General features: G+C 43.0%; 1 protein-coding gene across 1 annotated transcript in view; it reads left to right on the top strand.

Annotated features, from left to right (window-relative positions):
* SEMA3A (semaphorin 3A) overlaps positions 1 to 19,239 on the top strand; it is a 182,968-nt gene that overhangs the window by 103,391 nt on the left and 60,338 nt on the right. Inside the window, exons 5-6 of the mRNA XM_058678270.1 lie at positions 3,791 to 3,884; positions 11,943 to 12,062. Coding sequence (XP_058534253.1) covers positions 3,791 to 3,884; positions 11,943 to 12,062 — 214 coding nt within the window. The remainder of the gene's footprint in view (positions 1 to 3,790; positions 3,885 to 11,942; positions 12,063 to 19,239) is intronic.

Raw genomic sequence — 19,239 nt, 5'->3', positions numbered from 1 at the left:
TCAGATTTCCAAAGGCCTTCCAAGCAGAGCCAGCGAGCGAGGCACATGATGTGTTACATATGGCAACACGGGCTTTTAATGCACAACCTCATAAACACAGTGTTCTTCTGCAATGGGTCAATGCCCTCCCACATCTAAGGAGGCTCAGTCACTAGATCACAGCAACACTCACCTGGGGAGCTCTGCCTATCTGTAACATTGCTGAAGGCAGTCATTCTGGTTAACAGACCGTTTTTGCCAATGTTCTAGTTAAGGCCCTTTTGCTTTGAAAGATTCCCAGGGGAATATTTGAGTGAAATGGCATCTATGTTTGCTTTGAAAGAAAATCACATGTAGAGAAAACAATACATTTTCTTTCCAATTTAGATCATTCTGGAAAGCTTCTTGTTAGCCATTGGAAAAACTGATCCTCCTGGCAATGTGCAGATTTGAAGCAGGGAAATATTTTTTAAACATTTGTCCTAATTTTGACAAATGAAATATATGGAGGAATTTCCACCATCCCCTCAGAGATTCAATCCATATAGGACAGAATAATTTTATTGTGGCAATTATGAACAGCAGGAAAAGGAAATGAATGATTTTCTCTGAATGCACAGTAGGCACATTTTGTATGCACGATAACCATAAATCTTCGCATTGACAATGAAACGTTCTCATCCTCCAGTTGGACATATGGAATCTGGATTTCAGAAAGGTTTAGAGACTTGCCTGAGGCCCCAATAAATGGCAGAGCCAGAGATAACACCTAGTTCTTTCTGATGTCAGCAAGCTTGAGTCCCGTTACTGCATGTAACAGGTATAAATTTCACAGCACAAACCATGTATATAAGAAATATCATTATACTTCTCAATCAAGAAATCAAAAGTTACATGTCTTTCCATTGCCTCCATCTAACTACACTGGAAAGGAGATTCAATTTGCTTTGGCCCTCTGAAGAATCATATGAAAACCTCTAAGACTGACTTGGTAGATATCAGATTTGGGCAGGAGTTACATGTAAAATAAAGATGTCAGGCATCAATGACAGAGACAGTTACTAATCGGTTGAACGGAAGGAGAAAAGCTTTGAGCACACTGCCTGGCACTGTCATCAGCCTCTCAGGAACAGAAGCAACATCTAGCCTCTCTTCTGAGATATCTAATCTTTACCTTGTAGAATAAATACTATGTGAGATTGAAACTACCACCCATCTTCCATGGCATTGTTGATTAATTTGTACATACAAGAGGACTTAGAAAATTCATGAGATTAGAAGATAAATTCATGTTGGCACAAAACCTCAGAAATTTTTGAACAGCTTCTTCATAATAGATGTCTTAGGAACTATGTCAAAACCCTTAAGATGTGTGATTTCCAATATTTGTGCAACAAAATTGAGCTTATCTCCCAGTTCCATTTTCTGTGAACTTTTGGAAGTGTTCCCATCTGGCTGCAGCTTCTTTGACTTTGTCAGCCTTTTAGAATGCATTATAAGGGCAAGAAACAAGAGCAGCCTTCACATAAATCCCTCTTTTCCACCACGCCACCATATCTTCCTGCTTCCTCCAACCTGTAATAAGGAAACACAGGTACAAATGTCACTATTTCTTATGATGTGTGGCAGGAGAACATAGACCTTTCTCTCAATATTTCTTTTTTTCTTTTTTTACTATTGCCTAATTTTTAATCAAAGCACATACAGATCTCAGTATATATTAAGATGTTTTAATTTACAAACATATGACAGTATGTTTCATATCATAATGTCCATATTCAAGAGCCTATGATAAATTGTGTTTGTGGAAAAGCGTGGTCATCTGTAAAACTGTCCTGGAGTATATTTCTTTTACCGTATATTAGAAAAGTTGATTTTAACAGTACCAACTTGTTTTGAACTTTCATATTATTGTGTTATCGTGGTAACATGAACAATATTAATAGAATAAAAACAAAGGGTGTTTGATCTTTATTTTGTCATTTTCCATGTCAATTCTTGAATGTCCCCAGGAATGCTGAGATTAAATACCTGTATCCACACGGACTTGTGACTAGAGGCTCAGCGATGGGAAATGGTGACCCGACAGTAAGAGCGGGGTCACTTGCCTAGCTGAGCCTGATGCTTGGCTCACTGCCTCCCCTACTACAACTTAGCATGATTCTGAGAAACCCCACACATTCCTGCTGAGTTCAAGTTTTTGAATTAAGCTGGGGCATCATTGCTAGAGTCTAGTCAGGACCAACGCGAAGGAAGAATTAAATCGGTGATTCTCGCTCTTGGTCATAAAACCGGAAAACACTCTTGGTTTGCTTTCTTTACCACAACCTTCCATATTTCAGATGAATTTCTAGAATCACTAGAGTCACAACTTGAAACCCTGCCATTACTTCCATCAGAAATATTAAATGTTAAAATAAAGTGATCTTTATTGACCATAAAATGAACACCATTTACTATCCTAAGAAGACAGAAAATACTTTTATGTGAATAGAGAAACTGCCAAAAACGCTATTTTATTTCAACCTGTGGACAAGTTAATGTGCTACTGGAAAAAGCATACATATTCTGAGCTAATTAATTCCCAGAGCACCGAGTTCTGAAATATCCTCCAATTTGCTCCACTGCTGCAGATGCTTGCACCAAGTTAGACACATTCCAGCAGCAGTGTCTTAGGTATGAATTAATTACTCCTCCATCAGGTTTTTTGTTGTCATGCTTTCCTGTACTCTAACTCAAGATGAGCTCTTTTTTTTTTTTTTAATGTGTAGTCAAAAGTTCATTTTTCCTCCTGGGCCCTTGATTCCCAACAGAGCAGACTTCTCAGTTGCAAAAAATGTGCTGCTTGTTCTAACAGTGCCACCTGCAGCCAGGTGTATCACCCCTCATACATGGGTAGAGTCTCTTGCTTCCCGCCTAGAGAGTCAGCTGATGAGAGCCAGTCTGGGAAGCTTCCCCGGTGCTGAAGTGCCTGCTGACTAACGTGAGAATCTTGTAGGCACCAAAGAAGCACGTAGCACGGAGTGGGGACCATGACCACCATGACTGTTGAGCATGTCCTCCTGGAAAACACAAGCAGAGAAGTGTCATCTAATGTGACAGTTAGCAAGTCGTTTTGTTTTAATTTGAACCTTGGTATATCATGTGACAAAAAACTTATCACTGTCATTATCACGGCACGTCCTGTTCCTTTAGAATTCATTGATGCTTTAAGACTTGCCGCATTCTAGCTGCTACTGAAAATCACCAGTCTAAGAAGCTATCTAACTAGTGATTGCTCGCTCGCTCTTTCTGTTTCTTCCTTCCTTCCTTCCTCCCCTCCCTTCCCATTCCTTTCTTCCTTTCCCATGATACATTTTTGTGGATATAGTGCCTACCCCCTTCCCTCAATTTCCTCCCACCCCACTGTCCCCTGTAAATTACAATAATATAGTCTTTCAGTAGTAGTCATAAGTCCAGCTTTCTGCTCTTTCTGTGTGTCCTGAGGGTCTGGTATCTTGTTATCAATGTATGTTGAGCAGTGCTCCCGGGGCCTTATTTTATTTGGGAGTAGAGATGCATACAGCAGCTCTTCCTTGTTTCCCAATAGTCTAGTCTCCATTACACCATTGGTTTATAAGATTACAAGTGTATACTTGCTTGCTTGCCTGTATAGATTGTTATGTTTAATCAACATATTTTGCCATCTGTAAAATTTACACCAATCAAAAACACTCCTTGCTGTTGCACCTGAGTGATCAATCTCTGATTTGCTGACATGTTAAAAAAACACTTGTCTTAAAATAAAAGAAACTCTTTTTATTATCTACAGGACAACATTTTTAAGCTGGAGGACTCCCATTTTGAAAATGGCCGTGGGAAGAGTCCGTATGACCCCAAACTACTGACAGCATCTCTTTTAATAGGTACGTAGCCAACAGTCCATCACATACTGAATTGTTCGTAAATCACACCCAATTTGCTTGTTCTTCATCGTCTATCAATGTGTTGTTACTATTGATTATAAATAATTTTAGCTTACGTTCACAAGTTACATAGTCCAAGATTTTGAAAAACCCTTAAATGCTGCTTGCTTGAGTCCATTTTGGAGGCCTAAACTGAGTGCCCATGGAGATTGGCCCAACCCTAGCCGTCATGGGCATCTGGAGAGTGAATGGGACAAATGGGAGCACTAGCCATCTGTGCCTGTCTCTCTGTCATCCTAAACAAATAAATCAACAAACAACTAACTGACCCGCTCGTCCCACTACAATCCCTGCTTTCTTTTGTAAGAAAACGTTTTGGGGAGCAAACATTGATGTGGTGGCTACGTTGCTGCTTGGGATCCTGGATCCCGTATGGAAAGGCCTGCATTCAAGTCATAGCCGGCCTCTGATCCAGCATCCTGCTAATGCAGCAGATAATGCTGCAAGTAGTGGAGTCCTTGCCACGCAGCTCCGGGATCCACGTTGAGGTCTGGACTCCTGGCTTTGGCCAAGCCAAAGGATGAAGGATGAAGCAGAGGACCACTGGCATCTCTCTGTCCTCTTCTGTTGTCTGATGCCCTGCCCTGCCTGGTCTCCTCCTCTCTGCTGCTCTCACCTACTTTCTCTCCTCTCTCGCCTTCTGCCCTCCTCTACCATCCTCTCCTGTCCCTTCCTCTCCCCTGCTCTCCCATCATCTCCTCTCCTAACCTCACCTATCCTCTCCTCACTTCTGTGTGTCTGTATTTCTTTGTGTATCCTCCATACAAATAAGTAAAATAAATATTTTTAAGTTATATTTGAAACAAAATATTTTAGTTTTCACTTCATGAGTAAGTGCTTAAATAAGGAATTTTACAAGTTATTTTAAAATATGAGATTCAGTGTATCCTATTAATTAGGTAAGAGTGCTTCTGAACATTTTTAATCATATAATTAAAAGATGTTTATTTTGTTTTAAAAATTGGAAAGGTTAAAATTTGAAAATCTTTTTCATAATAATGTATATTTTCAGTAACTTTAAAGACACTCATACACATGAATTTTTCCACTAAACCAAAATTACCTTTTAATTCCATTTTCCATGAACTTTTTGTAGAAGCCTCGAAGTTCGTAATTTGTCAGTGTCTCCATGTCGATCCCAAGGTGGTGCAGCTGCCAGAGACCCCGTTGTGTTGCCTTGACTTGACTCACACTGACACTGTGGTGGATAGGCCAGGCTAGGGAGGACATTTGTTATTCTTCATGACTTTGAGTCTTCCTTTTCTAAATCAAACAAAGCATTTTGTGATTTCCTCCCACCTTTTCTCTAGCCATGCTTCTTGTTTTCTGTTATCCTTCAGCATTGCAGTTGGGTGAGGAATGTTTGAAAGGTTGAACAGGTGGAAGTATCCGCTAGCCTTCTGACTGGGGCTGAGCAAGCCCCACAGGCTCTGACAGCCTTGAGTCATGTGCCTGCCGTCCGTGCTCCTCCATGGTCTTCCCCGACTGCCTCCCTTCCTTCCTCTCCCTGACTTCCGTCCAACAGCCGAGCTTACCAGCAACATAAAGCACGAGAGATTCTGGATTGTGATTCCACCCCTGAAGTTTAAAAAGTTATGTAGCTTTTTTCCATTTTCATATAGTAAAATAATTAATGAATTATAAAAACAATGGAGAAACTTTCCAAATATAATATTGCTAATTACATTTTAATAGGCAGACTTTTTAACATGTAAATTTAGATTGTTAACTGATACAGACTAAGTTTATTTTTTCCATCTTTTTTTGCAAACAACCATTTATGTCCTTCAGAAAATGTGGCTTTAGCCAAACTGAGTATCATATTAGTCATCAGAATGTATCTTTTCCAGTTTATCACTGTTTAACAGATCCCTGTTCTTTTAAAAATAAAATTATCACTGCATGAATTATTTTCTCTCTTGGTTTTCAAGTGCAGTTAATGTTAATCATGTGGCACATTGATTGGACTGAGACATGAAGCTAATGTAGCAAATTCAGCACACTGATTTTTTCCTATTCATGGATGCCCTAGCAAGCACATGCCGGTGATTTCCTCAAGAGTTGGGACTGAAACTTGAAAATGGACTTAAACTAAGAGGAGGAGTCATACCTTGTTCAAACTTGCACCCTATGCTTCTATAAACTACACAGTGAAAAAACAAAAAGATAAATATTCCTTAAACAGCAATATGTGAAAGTGGGCCTAAAGCAGCTTTAATTTGTGGTATGTTTCTCAGAGGGGATTTGTCTGATTATTTTGATATTCCACTGAGAGGGGCTGATGACAAGTAGGTATTACCTAGTCCATATGGTATGCAACCACATAAAGTCCACAAAGAATATGCAACTCCAGAGTTTGAGTTTTATATCAGATTGTCTTTGAAAAAAACTGTATAGATTTACAAAAAGGAAAGGAGGGTGAGAGAAGTTCCATGAGTCGGAGATCTGTGTGGTTCAAGAGGAACAGGAGACATTTTACAGAATAAAGCTTTAGGAAGTACAGCCCTGTGCTAAGCGGCACAGCAGGGTGCTGCAGTGACTTTCAGAGGCGGGTATGGTACCTATTGGCAATGGCAAATCAATCCACTTCTGAATCAGTCACACAGTAAAATACACAGACAGGGGCAGGCCGTGGTTAATCTAGTGAAATCCCACAGGACAGCCCGGCACCATTTCCATTCCATTAAAACTTCCAGAACTCTCTGCCTTCCACTGTTTATTCCTTTACCACTGTGCAAGCAACACTCTCCTACAAGTACATTTCATCCCACTTGCTGCCTTTTTCTTGGTGTGCTCCTACTGCTTAGGAAAGTAGGCTCACCGATCTAATGGAGTTTTCAGCATAAATATTTCCTTCAGCACTTCACAAATTCTTTTACCTGCAAGGGTAGAAGCTGTTTCTAAAATACACAGATTGTACACTGTAGGTTGGAAAATGGCCTTGGAAAAATTGATCTTCCCTAAAGATTTTGGGCACATTTTGCTCAGCTTGACATGGAGGACGAAATGGCAAGGTGGTTTCTGGCCGCTTCTCTCTCCCAATCCTGAGAGCTGACTCCAGGCTGGAACTATCTATAAACTGGCTGGCTAGATCTTGGCAGAAGATGTATTGTATGCCATCAATCCCACTGCAAAACAATTTCACCCAGTAGTAAACTTCAAAACTAGATGCCAGCCTAAAAACTACTATTTATGAAAAATACCGAGGTTTGGTATAGCCCTTTCAAAAGTGTCATGGTTACTTAACCTGATGGCTGTAGAACACAGGAATTTTCTTCTGGACAATGTATAGTTACTGAATTAAGTCCCCAAATCCTTATAATATGCCTTAATTTTCCAAGTCACCTTATAGTTAATTTTTCTAGTATTTGTCAAGAGCAATCATTTGGATGGTACGAAACTGCTCCCATCTTGAATTTTTTAGTACTTCTCACTTTATTCACCCTCAAATATCAAATAAAGACACCTTAAGATGTCTTTATTAAAGATAGCAGTTGCTCCCCTGCTCGGGAAAAAATGCCAGGTGCAATCACAGCACAGGAATAAAGCCCAGTGTTCTCCACACTAATTGCGCACCATCTCACATTTTCATGATATGAAAGCAATAGCCAACTTGAGAACCATTTCATTTCCTCATTGAAATCTTTTCCAGGCAAAGCAGCCCAAATAGTTTAGAAATATTCCATCACTAAGGCATACATAGAAATTGATTTCAAAGTTCTGGGGCTTTTAGCTAAGGTTTATATCCTGAAGCTGGAATTCTGCCTTGCCTTGGGAAGGGTGCCAAGGAACTGAAGACGCAACAAAGTCTTGATGTTGGGGAATGCTCCTGTGTAGTTTCAGAGAAGCAAGCCACTTCCTAAAATAATGCAAGATTTGAATATCTCTGAGCCTCAGTTACCTGGGGTCTAAGATGTTGGGGCCATGGTAGCATAGCGGTTTATTATAAGACTTGAAGGGGACGATGTAACAGCATAGTACTATTCTGAAATGCTTGTGTAGCTCTTTCAAATGGTTGTAGAACAGAAATAAACAAACAAAAATCCAGAGGGCAGTCATAGAGAGGCCGAGAGGCAGATCTGGCCCACTACGATAAATGTTGCATTTTTAATTTTTTAGTATGCATGCATACAAACCACCAAGAAATGACAGTTTAGTCACAAAGCCAATTCGCTGTATGTGTTGGTGTACAGAAGGTGCTCAATAAACTTGAAGATGTAAAGTCATCCCCAGGTCCTTTCACTTCCAGGGAACGGACTGTGTCCAAGCCGAGTGTGTGTGTGTGGTGTGCAAGACACAAACCTCAGTGTTGTTTTCCTCCTGTTTCTAATTACCCTGCTACTCTGTGAGTGGCATTTACCTAAGGTGTTAACAACATAATGGCCTGGTCTTCAGGCTTGTTTGTGTGCGTTCATGTCACCTTTTTCATCTGCCCCAGTGAAGCTTCAAGTTCATCAGGAAATGGTTTTCGCCTTCTGTTCGCCCCTCACCACACCCTTCTTAGGAATTGTAACCCAATACATTGACTGATCCAAGCCACATTTGGACTGCGTTTGGAGCTGTGAACAGAAAGCCTATAGCACATATGAGCGTGTGTTTGTAATACACGTGTCTCAGGTTACGCAGCCACAGTGGAAATGTGGCTCATGGGACTTGCGATCATTTCAGTGCATACTTTCCTGAGAGACAGTTGAGCAGCTTCAAGCTAAGAAACAATGGTGCTCACATCCTACCTTCCCTGTTGGACAGCCTCTTGGTGGTTAGTTATATCTGTCAGCACGAATTTATTTTAGTCTACTAGATCATTTCTGAGACCTTGAACTGCTCATGTGTTTTTGGAGAAAGGCCCCAAGATCTTAGAGGATCCGCAGCCACGTTCTGATATAAGAAGCAATTCTGTGAGTAGAATATGCCATCATAAATATAGTGAAACTGCACAAATGTCATGCTCTCTTTCACTGCTGGCTAAATATAGATGGAGAGCCCAAAAATGTGTGTCTCACCCAGAATGCCATCTGAATTCTGGAAGGGTACAACTTACCTAATATTAGATTTCAGATTTTCCAGGGTCAGAAAATTCTCAGATTAACATTATGCTTCCATGTATAACTTGATGGCTTCACAAATGACCTTGAAACTAACAAAGAGGCTTGGCAATGGGATTTCTCATTAAATGAATATGGTTTGCAAAAATCACCCAACTGAAATATAGTAAATTTCTTACAGTCAGATATCTTTACATTATCTCAGACAGGCACAGAATGTGACAAGCCTCTAATAAGAGACAGAAATGTTCAAGTATTTTAAATGGCATACACTCTGGGTTCATGTGGTATTTCCACTTAATTAGAAATCAGCAAGGGTAGGAAACTGACCATAATTTGGTGCAAAGCAACAAAGATGTCATACGTCATCTGGAACAATTGTCCCTGGGAATCTGATAAGAGGCCTGATACAAAGAAACAGTTTCAAGCCTTGAGCAGCAACATAGAACACATGCCCTGTAAGGTTGTCCCATCAGCTGCTACCTTCCAGCTTGTGGCAGTGAAGCCAGTTTTCACCAAAAACTGTATTTAAACGGGAGGTTGTTTGCTATGGCTAGTGGAAACTGATGCCTAAATTGCAACATTCCTTGGGCTTACAGGTCAATTGTTTAATTATCATTTTAGTAACACGCTGAGCGAAGTACTCCTCCGAATCACCTTCCTGTCTAGGCTGAAAAGAGAAATCAGTCTTGCATCCTTCCTTTGTATGATTTTTTACCTCCCTCACGTTAGAGTGCATCAAGGAAATTATTATGAAATAGTTCAACAAGTGAATTAAGAGAAACAAAGCAAATATGTTTCTATATCCACGTGACAGTTTGTGGGTATTTTCCTATCTCAGCTCCATCCTCCATAGATTTTATATGTCACAACAACGCAACTTGTTCTGGAATTCCCTTACCCAAGAGCAGCTACATGCCAAAAGTGATATTAATTAAAGACATTCTTTACTCTTCTATTTCTAACCAAACCTGTTGGACATGGTCTTGACTGTGGCCTGATAGGAAATCGCTCGGTTTTTACCATTTGTTTATTTATTTATGCTGTTTCTGATCATATCCCATAACCTGTGGTTCAGCGCTGTGAGGTTTGCCTGGTCATTTATTATTTCTCAATTTTCAAAGGAAGACAGACACAAAATCCCCCTCTCAGGTGCTGGAAACGGGCGTGACCATCTTAAGCTGCTTTCACAACACATGGTTAACTAACACCCCCTTATTTACACACACCAAAAGGAAAAAGCATCCACCTGACATTTAAAAATATATCACACCTGCCATCATTTCTAGGTGAAGAGATAAAATATTCACCTTAATAAAAACCTTACAGTGATTGAAGAGAGGTTAATGCAACTGATGTGTGTTTCCGAGTGTCTTTAAAAACTGTGGTAAGTGTTAGGAAGATGATCGTTTTACACTGAGTTTGGGAATAAGATTGCCAAATTGCATATTAAGGAGAGTACATTAGATTTTTCCCTTGACATTTAATTAGGTGAAGAGAATACAAGGTCCTTCTGAATCCCAAAGACACAACACTGTGACAACTCAGGATGGCATACGAACACTATTCACTTAGCTATTAATTTGTGCTCAGTGTATTTCTGAGTCATCGCAGTGTAAAGTAGGTGATCGCACAGGTAAGCCTGATTGCCCAGATCAGACACCTGTCCATGCTGTGCAGGTGATGGGTTGCTGCTCTGTGACGCTCTTTTCCCCACTGCTCTGAACAGTCTCTAAGCGGGAGTCCATTCAGGCTCATCAGAGAGCCACATCTCCACCACAGAACTGTGGTGGACCAATGAGAATATGTGCTTCAACCTGTAGACTTGACTTGCACATGAGAATGGAGCTGTGAACAATTCCTGCGTTCAATTCCCATCTCCAAGTCCTAACTCCATCTTTCTAGCACTGACCCTGGGAGGCAGCAGAAATGGTAAAACAATTGGCTCCTTTCCACCTTTGTGGAGGCCTGGACTGAATCCCCTGTCCTGAATTCCTAAATCTTAGCTTCTGGCTCGGTCCAGCCCTGGATGTTGTAGTTACTCGGTGAATGAACCAGCTGATGCGATGTCTGTGTGCCTCTCAATCTCTCTCGTTCTCCTCCATCCCTCCATTCCCTTAACTCCCCACCTTTCAAGTAAAATTTCAAAAATAGTTTAAATCATATTAATAATGTTTTTCCTAAAGTATTTATACGTGGGATTTAAGTTTCCACTTACCTAGCATGAAGTACCTGGAAATGATAAATTATACAAATGTACGCATTAAAGGGAAGGAGAGAGAGAGAGCTTTAATCATCAAATACCTACAACAACTAGGAATTCAGAACTCAATGCAGATTTCCCACATGGGTGGCAGACACTCGGGTATTCAAGCCAGGGAACGCACCACTAAGAAGATGGAGTGAGAACTCAAAGCAGACACTCCAATACAAGAGATACTGCCTCTCCAGGCCACAGGCAGGGAGCTGGATGGGAAGCGGAGCAGCCGGGACAGGAACCAGCGGCTGCATGGGATCCTGGCGCTTTGAAGGGAAAAGATTAGCTAACTGAGCCATTGTGCCAGGCCCTTGTGATATATTACTCTGCTAGGTAAAAATTAAAGCCGGAGTACCTTTAAACGAGAAAAATCAAGCAATTCAATAAATGTAGTTTTCATTGTATACCTTTGTCAGAAGTCAGAGTTGAAAACAAAGTTTGAGGTTTTGGTAATGTTTACAGCATCTGATTTTACTTAGACCTTCCACATTAGGACCCACTGATTAGTCAGACCCTGACGCAGTGACCACCTGCTGATCCCTGCGGATGAAGGCAAGGGACGAAACGCCAGCACCTTGGTGCAGGGCGGAGGAGGGCGGTTACCATACCCTGAGACTTGGATGTTGTTTGTTTTCTTTGTCTTCTCTTGTTTGAAGTAAAGAATGTGGACGTGATTTTGTTTTTGTCGCCACCCAGATGGAGAATTATACTCTGGAACCGCGGCTGATTTTATGGGGCGAGACTTTGCCATCTTCCGGACACTTGGGCACCACCATTCTATTAGGACGGAGCAGCACGATTCCAGGTGGCTCAACGGTAGGTGGTGCGGGCGGAGCCGGGCACGCAGCGCCGGGGCTGAGGTCCGGAGACCTGCCCTCCTCACACCCTCCACACAGGATGACTCTACAGCCACACAGCTATCACACTGACAGGGATGACCTCATGGCTGCGCGTGTGAGAAAGTTGTGCAAGGAAGAGACAAGGGAGCTGAAAATCCAGGAAAACATGGGTGGTGTGCCAAAACCGAAGTTTCTCAGTAGCTGGCTGTAGAAACAACAAGATCTGAGCTGCAGCTGAGGAAGGGAAGCTATGGAAAAAGATAGGGTGACGCGGAGTGATACCATAACAAACCTCGCAGGGCGGCATTGTGCCTCTTCCCAGCACTCGGCATTGCTTGAAAGCATCGTATCATCTCTTCAACACAAAAAACACCTCGGTGTTGATGATGTTTTACATGGACACTGTGAAATATCATTGGGGTCTTCAAAAAGTTCCTGTCTTTCATCTTTAATCTTCCTAAAAAGCCCTTTCCTGTTTTACAGCCAATCTCTTATCTAGTCCAGTAGTAGATTCGTAGCCAGAGTACAGACCGTGCTTGCCTACTTGATCAAGGATATGCTGCTTAACAATTAGTCTTTCTACCTTGATCATTCATAAATAATTTCAGAGTAGTAGAAAATGTAAAAGATGCATTTGCTTAAAGTAGTATTTTCATTCATCTTTTTTTCTTGTATAAATTTTATTTTTGAGACTTTTTGCATATTTGATTAGGGTGGTAAGGGTCAAGGGCTAGAGGACAGTGGGTGAAACCACTGTTTTCACATTCCCTTTTTTCGTTCCTGTATCTGGGGAAGGGAATTGATAAGGAGAAAAGCCACACCCAGCCTCCCAACAATCCCAGGGTCCCCAGTGTGGGGCATGCTCCGAGGGTCCCGCTCAAGTGGTTTTGATAGTTCAGCAGTTCTGTATTGTTGCCGATCTTGCCACTCCAATCACGATGAAATCTCTCCAGACTCCACTGGCTGACATAACCCACCTTAGGGACTCTACCAGCCCAGGTATTCACTACCGACCAACACGTGGCTGGGGTAGTTGATTGATTTGTTCTGTCCTCCATCCTCTGTTAGGATACCAGGTGTCCTCTGCAGGCTCCAGTGGACTGCCATATCCTCCATGTGCTTCTGGATATGCTGTGCGCTGCTCCATCTAAGCCACTGAGGAGGCCCAGCTCTGACACATGTATTCAATGGTCTAACCATGGAACTTGCAATTTTCTCCAAGGTTAGAGTTCTGAGTCCAGTGGTTCAGTTGGGAGATTCCCAAAGAAACTTCATCAGAAGTGATCCCAGACCTGATTCTTATGTGTGACTGCCAAAGCAGGGTCTGGCACAATCTGTCACCCAAATAGGCCTTCACACACACTGTTAGTTGCAATTGCTGGGTCAGTTGTCTCCAGTCCTGTCTTCTACACAAGCAAATGGGTGTTGCAGCCTGGTTCGATCTTGCCCACCACACACTCGGTCCCCATGCAAACCAGTGGGAGTTGTAGCCTAGTAGGAGCGACCCACAATAACCCCCACCAGGCCCACCCCCTAACCTGGTTCCTATGCTTGCCAGTATGTACAACAGACTGGTCCAATCTGTCCCACATCCCATTCAGCTCTTGTGCAATTCAATGGGCACTGAAGCCTAGTTCAACCAAACCAGCCCCACTGTCCAGCCCACTATGTGCCAACAGGTGCCACTCTCTGGCTGTATCCATGTCCGTCCCAGTTCTGGTTCTCATGCTCACCAGGCAGAGTGGCAACCCAAGAGGGACTTGCCCACTGTTTCCCTAATGGGCTCACTCCCACTGCTAGATCTTGCACTCTCCAGGTGGTACTACAGTTTAGCAAAGAGAGTTTGGCCCCCAGGCCAGCATCTGCTAGCTGATGCTGCAGCAAAGCCCAACCAACCCTCACCCACTCTGGCTTATGTAGGTACCAGTAGTTACAGTTTGCCTAGCCTGGCTTGTCCCCACTCAAGCTTACTTGCAGGCTAACAGGTGTTGTAGCCATGCCCAGTCTGTTCTGCCCCCATCCCAGCTCTCACACTCACCAGTGGGAAAAGTGACCCAGCAGGGGACTCCCTGCAGCATAGTCAGCCCAGCCAGCCCCCAGTCCTGGCCCTAATGTGAACTGTCTGGTATTGTGGCCCAAACTGGCATGACCCACACATCATTCTAGCTCTCAGATTTGCCAGTGGGTGATATGAACTGGCCCAGCCTGTCTCACCCACGACCTGAGCCAAAGGTAAGTTTGGAGGTACCGTAATCTAGCTAACCTGGCCTTGTCTAGGCTGCTTCCTTTCTTGGTTGTCATGCTCACCTGCAGCGACTGTGTCCCCATAGAGGAGTTTCCCAAGCTCCTCCATCAGAACCTCTCCCAATGCCAGATCTTTCACTACGGTGGGTCCATGAGCCAGCCCTACATAGTCTACTTTCTGTCCTAGCAGGAGCAGGAGCCTTTCCTGACTGATCCTCACCATTCGTGGCATGTTATCAGAGATTCTATAGTACTCTTACTAATGTTATCACGGTTGCTTTTATTATGACCGAATCACCTGTGTTTCATAAGATGAAGCGACTCAAGCCCTGCAGGCCCATCTGGGAACACCTTCTTGGTTCCATAACTTGGGTGTGAGGATGCAATTTGCCATGAACTTCCATCCTCAGGATCCCGGAATGTCTTTGTCTCTGACCTTCCGCCAGGCTTGCTTTTCCTCTGCATACTTCTAGGAACTCTGAAATTCCCCTAATCGCTCTGTTCTTCACTGACTTGGTAGCAAACGGTCATAAATCTGCCTGGGACCTCTCTGAAACTTCATGCACTCACCAGTTCCATGATAGTCTTTGATCCCAAACTGTGGGGCGGCCATTCAAACCCTCTGACAAGCTGGTGACCTTCCTGTGACATTTCCAATCATCTCATCTCTCTGATACATTCATGACAAAGCTGTGCATCTGAATGTCTTCATTTGGTGCTTTCACCTTCGTCTCAGTCACATTGGCACATTGGCATTCTTCTATAGCTTACCCAAGGCGGAATTCCTTTCACTTTGTCTCTTTCTATCTAATCATTTCTCCCCCGACCTACAATCTTAACCACCCACCCAGGGTGCCTGTGGCATGGTGTGCCATAAAGTCCCAAACATCTTAGTCCTAAGCCAGCTCAGGGTATTCTCTGAAGTCCCCTTTCACCTGACTCCTGTGTGATCATCTGTTCCCTGGAAAAAATTCCTGCAAAGACCACAGATGACCTTTTCCTGGCTTTCCATCAAGCTCCAGCCAAAGAGCCTTTGCCACAGTGTTTGTCGTTAATTACCCTATTCTCTTGAGAACCATCTGTCTCCAGGCTTCTCTTATTTTTGCTCTCCCAGAGTCCTCTAAATTTGGCATCACTCCCCCCTTGGGCATTTTAAATGCATGTGATGTTCAAGGTCACCTGGTACCGAGGACAGACACCGTGGTGATCATAGGGCTCTGAGCACAGGGTCAGATCTCTGCAACAGTGGGTGGAAGAAGGCTTAATGGTATCCGGGTGATCACAGGAGAAACTGGGAGCCTCCACACAGGAAAAGAAACCATCCTAAGAAGGGGATGTGAGAAGCTCCAAGGTCCCAGGGGAAAGTTTCTGAGGCTCTACTCTCCATGATTAAACGAGGCATGTGTGCGGGGGTGGAATTAGTAAGAAAACCCCTCTGTTAACATTGCTGGCTGCTCTACTCTGGGATATTTGTGTGGGAGGAGACACGTTTGCTTTTCTATTCAGCACAAAGACTTTGATCTGCTGAGCACTCAGGGGCTTCCACCATCCGTGAGAAACAGAATCTCATTAGAAGATGGAACCACATAAAGGAGCGGGGAGTGTTTATCTTGTTTTTACGGCTTTGGAGGGGATAAGCCACCATGATGCTGCCTGCTTGCATGGTGACAGCTGAGTCTGAAGCCTTCCCACTTTGGAAAACACAGTCGTCGTCCACGGCCCTGGGCTTCGTCTCTCAAAACGTGTGGCTCCTTTGAAAGCGCTCACTTATCAGTCTCTCAGCACTCAAGGTGAGGACTGGTTTTTCCAAGTTAGCACACAGGTTCTATCTGACAGGGTGCAGAAACCAGAAGCACTGCAGGATGGGGACGCAGATATGCTTGGGGCAGAACCAAGGGCCCGGACAGCACAAACTTCTGCAAGGAAGGACCATTCCAGGGGAAAATTAGAAACAGAATGTTTACACACTTGTGCATTAAAACAAATGAGTTTTGCAGCATCAACAAAGACCACACAGCCATCTGCACTGCCAGAAGTAATGCATTGCCCTGTATATATACACATATATAATTATATATATATATATATATAGTGGGGGTCTGCAGAGTTTATTAATGTTGGCATGTGACTTTCTTCACTTTTCCCGAATCTGTTCAAAAATTTTGGAAAGATAGACTTGCCTCTTGTAGCTTTAATTTTGTTTCCTGCTGAAGGTAAATAAACACAATGATCTAGAATTGAATCTTTTTTTTTAAAGATTTATTCATTTTATTACAGCCAGATATACACAGAGGAGGAGAGACAGAGAGGAAGATCTTCCTTCCAATGATTCATTCCCCAAGTGAGCTGCAACGGGCCGGTGCGCGCCGATTCGAAGCCTGGAACCTGGAACTTCTTCTGGGTCTCCCACGCGGGTGCAGGGTCCCAATGCATTGGGCCGTCCTCGACTGCTTTCCCAGGCCACAAGCAGGGAGCTAGATGGGAAGTGGAGCTGCCGGGATTAGAACCGGCGCCTATATGGGATCCCGGGGCGTTCAAGGCGAGGACTTTAGCCGCTAGGCCACGCCACCGGGTCCTAGAATTGAATCTTAAAATACCTAGATTTCTTTCCCTGGAATTTAGAAACTTTCATAATACGTTTAGGGAACTTACATTTCAGTTCCTATTCTACTGATGTGTCATTACAGCAAGTTCAATGGTGCACTTTTGTTTTTCGTTAGGTGGAGACTGTTTTCCAATATCAGTTACATCCTGCACCAATATTGCAATGCTCCATGATCTGGAGAAAATCCTAAGGCACAGTCTTCATAAAGAAGCCAGATTTCACTTTGACTTTGGCCTTTATATTTAGTGGAAGAATAATATCAATATTACCTACCTCCATGGTTAATAAAGGCCGCCTGATGTGGTAACTCATTGTGCGTGTAACGAACACCTGCATGTTAACTCTGTCCACATCCTGCCCCCACTTGCAGTTGGCGGGATGTACTGTGGCACCTATGTCAGACCCGTTCTGTGAGCAGTCATCTCTGAGTTCGACAGCTCAGCCCATGTCTCGTGGAATAAATGAGAGAACACAGATCCCCGGGATTGCCGAGGCTGGGGATGCAAGCAGAGCCGGTTACAAAGCCCGAGTGAGAGGCATTCGCCCTCATTTCAGGAAGACCTGTTTTCTTTTAGTGGAATTTCCTAAAAGGGTCGTGCCCTTGGATGCAGCAACCCACTTGTTTTTCCTGTAATTGAAATGGTATGTGAGCCCTCATTCCACTTCCTGTCCCTGCAGCCACCACACCACCCAGGGCTACCCTGCTCGGGGTCATCCTAGCTTCCTCTGTGGTCACAGATGAGGGTATTTCATATTCTCCTCAGGTTCAAGTTTCCCCGAAAGATGTGTGTTTATGAAAACAGAAAGAAGAAAGGTGACCGCAAAGAAGCTATGAGTGTACAAATTAATATGACCTGGTACCAGATACGCGATCTCAAATCACTCATACAACTCTTTGAATAAGACCATTTTAATTCTGCCTTCTTTGGAGGCATAAGCGATGCCGGAGTATCCAGTTGCATGTTTCTCTAATAAGTAAATGATTCATCTAGTTGTGCATCATGTTAAATGTAATGATTCCAAGTGGGTGAGTGATATTTTGCTGACCAGTGGAGAAAAACGCTCATTGTAAGCCTCGGTTTTTGGTTATATGAGCCAGTGAGTGTGACAGAGGCTCAGGGAGCAGTGAAACAATGACAGTTCCCGAGTTTCCAGAGCCTTGGCAGGAAGATGCAATGGTGCAGCATCTTAACTTTTGAATTACATCTTCCATGAGTTGCACTTGTATTCATTTATTACCAAGCCTGTGGTGTAAATATGTAGTCACACAAATAAAAATAGCAGTACAGAGTGTCATTTTTCCTGAAACTCAATATATGATACCTCAAAATAAGTTTTATATCTTTATTTTATTAAATTCGTGTTTGGCATTACCAATTGCATTTATGAGAAGCAGAGAGAAGCAAAGAAAGGGAGGGTTGGGAGGAGAGAGCGAGAGACGAAGTCCCCATTCACTTGTTTAATCCCCAAATACCTGCATGGCTGTAGATGAAGCCAGGCTGAACACAGGAGCCAGAAACTTGCTGAACCCGGCTACCCTCCAGGGCATCTGTCTTATCAGAAAGCTGGACCTAGGGGCACGGTGAGACCTTGCACCCAGTTACTTGGGTATGAGACATAGACCCTGTTACTGGCATCTTAGCCACTGGATGAAAATGCTCATGTCTGTATTTATATGAAAAGGGGTTACCCATTGACCTTGTTACCCCAGGAAACTGTTCAGACAGATGTGTGCCCTACAGGAGTGTACTGTCCTTAAATATGGGGACACATGATGTCATGTCTCTACTCTGAATCGTGGTGAATTTAAGGCCACTTTTTGTCTATAGCACAATATCACTTATGAACAGTTTTGAAGGGATATTGCACTGAAGAACAGAAGTGAGAAATGTTTCCAGGGTGTAAATTACTCATTAGCAGCAATATGCTTGTAAGCTGATTTTCTTTACTTTACTTTAGTCCTCTACAAAATGCAGCTACATAAATTATTAGGATGTATTATTATGTCTTAATAATTGACAAAAAGTACAATTCTCAGCATTTGACTTCTTAATCAAGGTATTCGAAGCACTTTGTTGGAAATAGGTTGGAAGGTGAGATTTAAGAGGCAAACATTTAGGAATATTGTTATACTGTTTGTTGCACTGTTTTAGTCAACACTGATCAAAATGTATCAAAAGTAAGAAGTTGCTCCCTTTCCGCTTGGCCTCTGCCTTCTCTTGTCTCACCATCAGCTCTGTCTGCACAGATTTCCTCTTCCCGTGTTGCTGCATTCAGAGCTCAGGGGCCTCAAGAGGGATTTACT

This window comes from Ochotona princeps, chromosome 20, assembly GCF_030435755.1.
Source record: "Ochotona princeps isolate mOchPri1 chromosome 20, mOchPri1.hap1, whole genome shotgun sequence".
In the NCBI taxonomy this organism is placed as follows: domain Eukaryota; kingdom Metazoa; phylum Chordata; class Mammalia; order Lagomorpha; family Ochotonidae; genus Ochotona; species Ochotona princeps.
The sequence above is the reverse complement of the archived record's forward strand: the minus strand, read 5'-3'. Positions and strand labels throughout refer to the sequence as shown.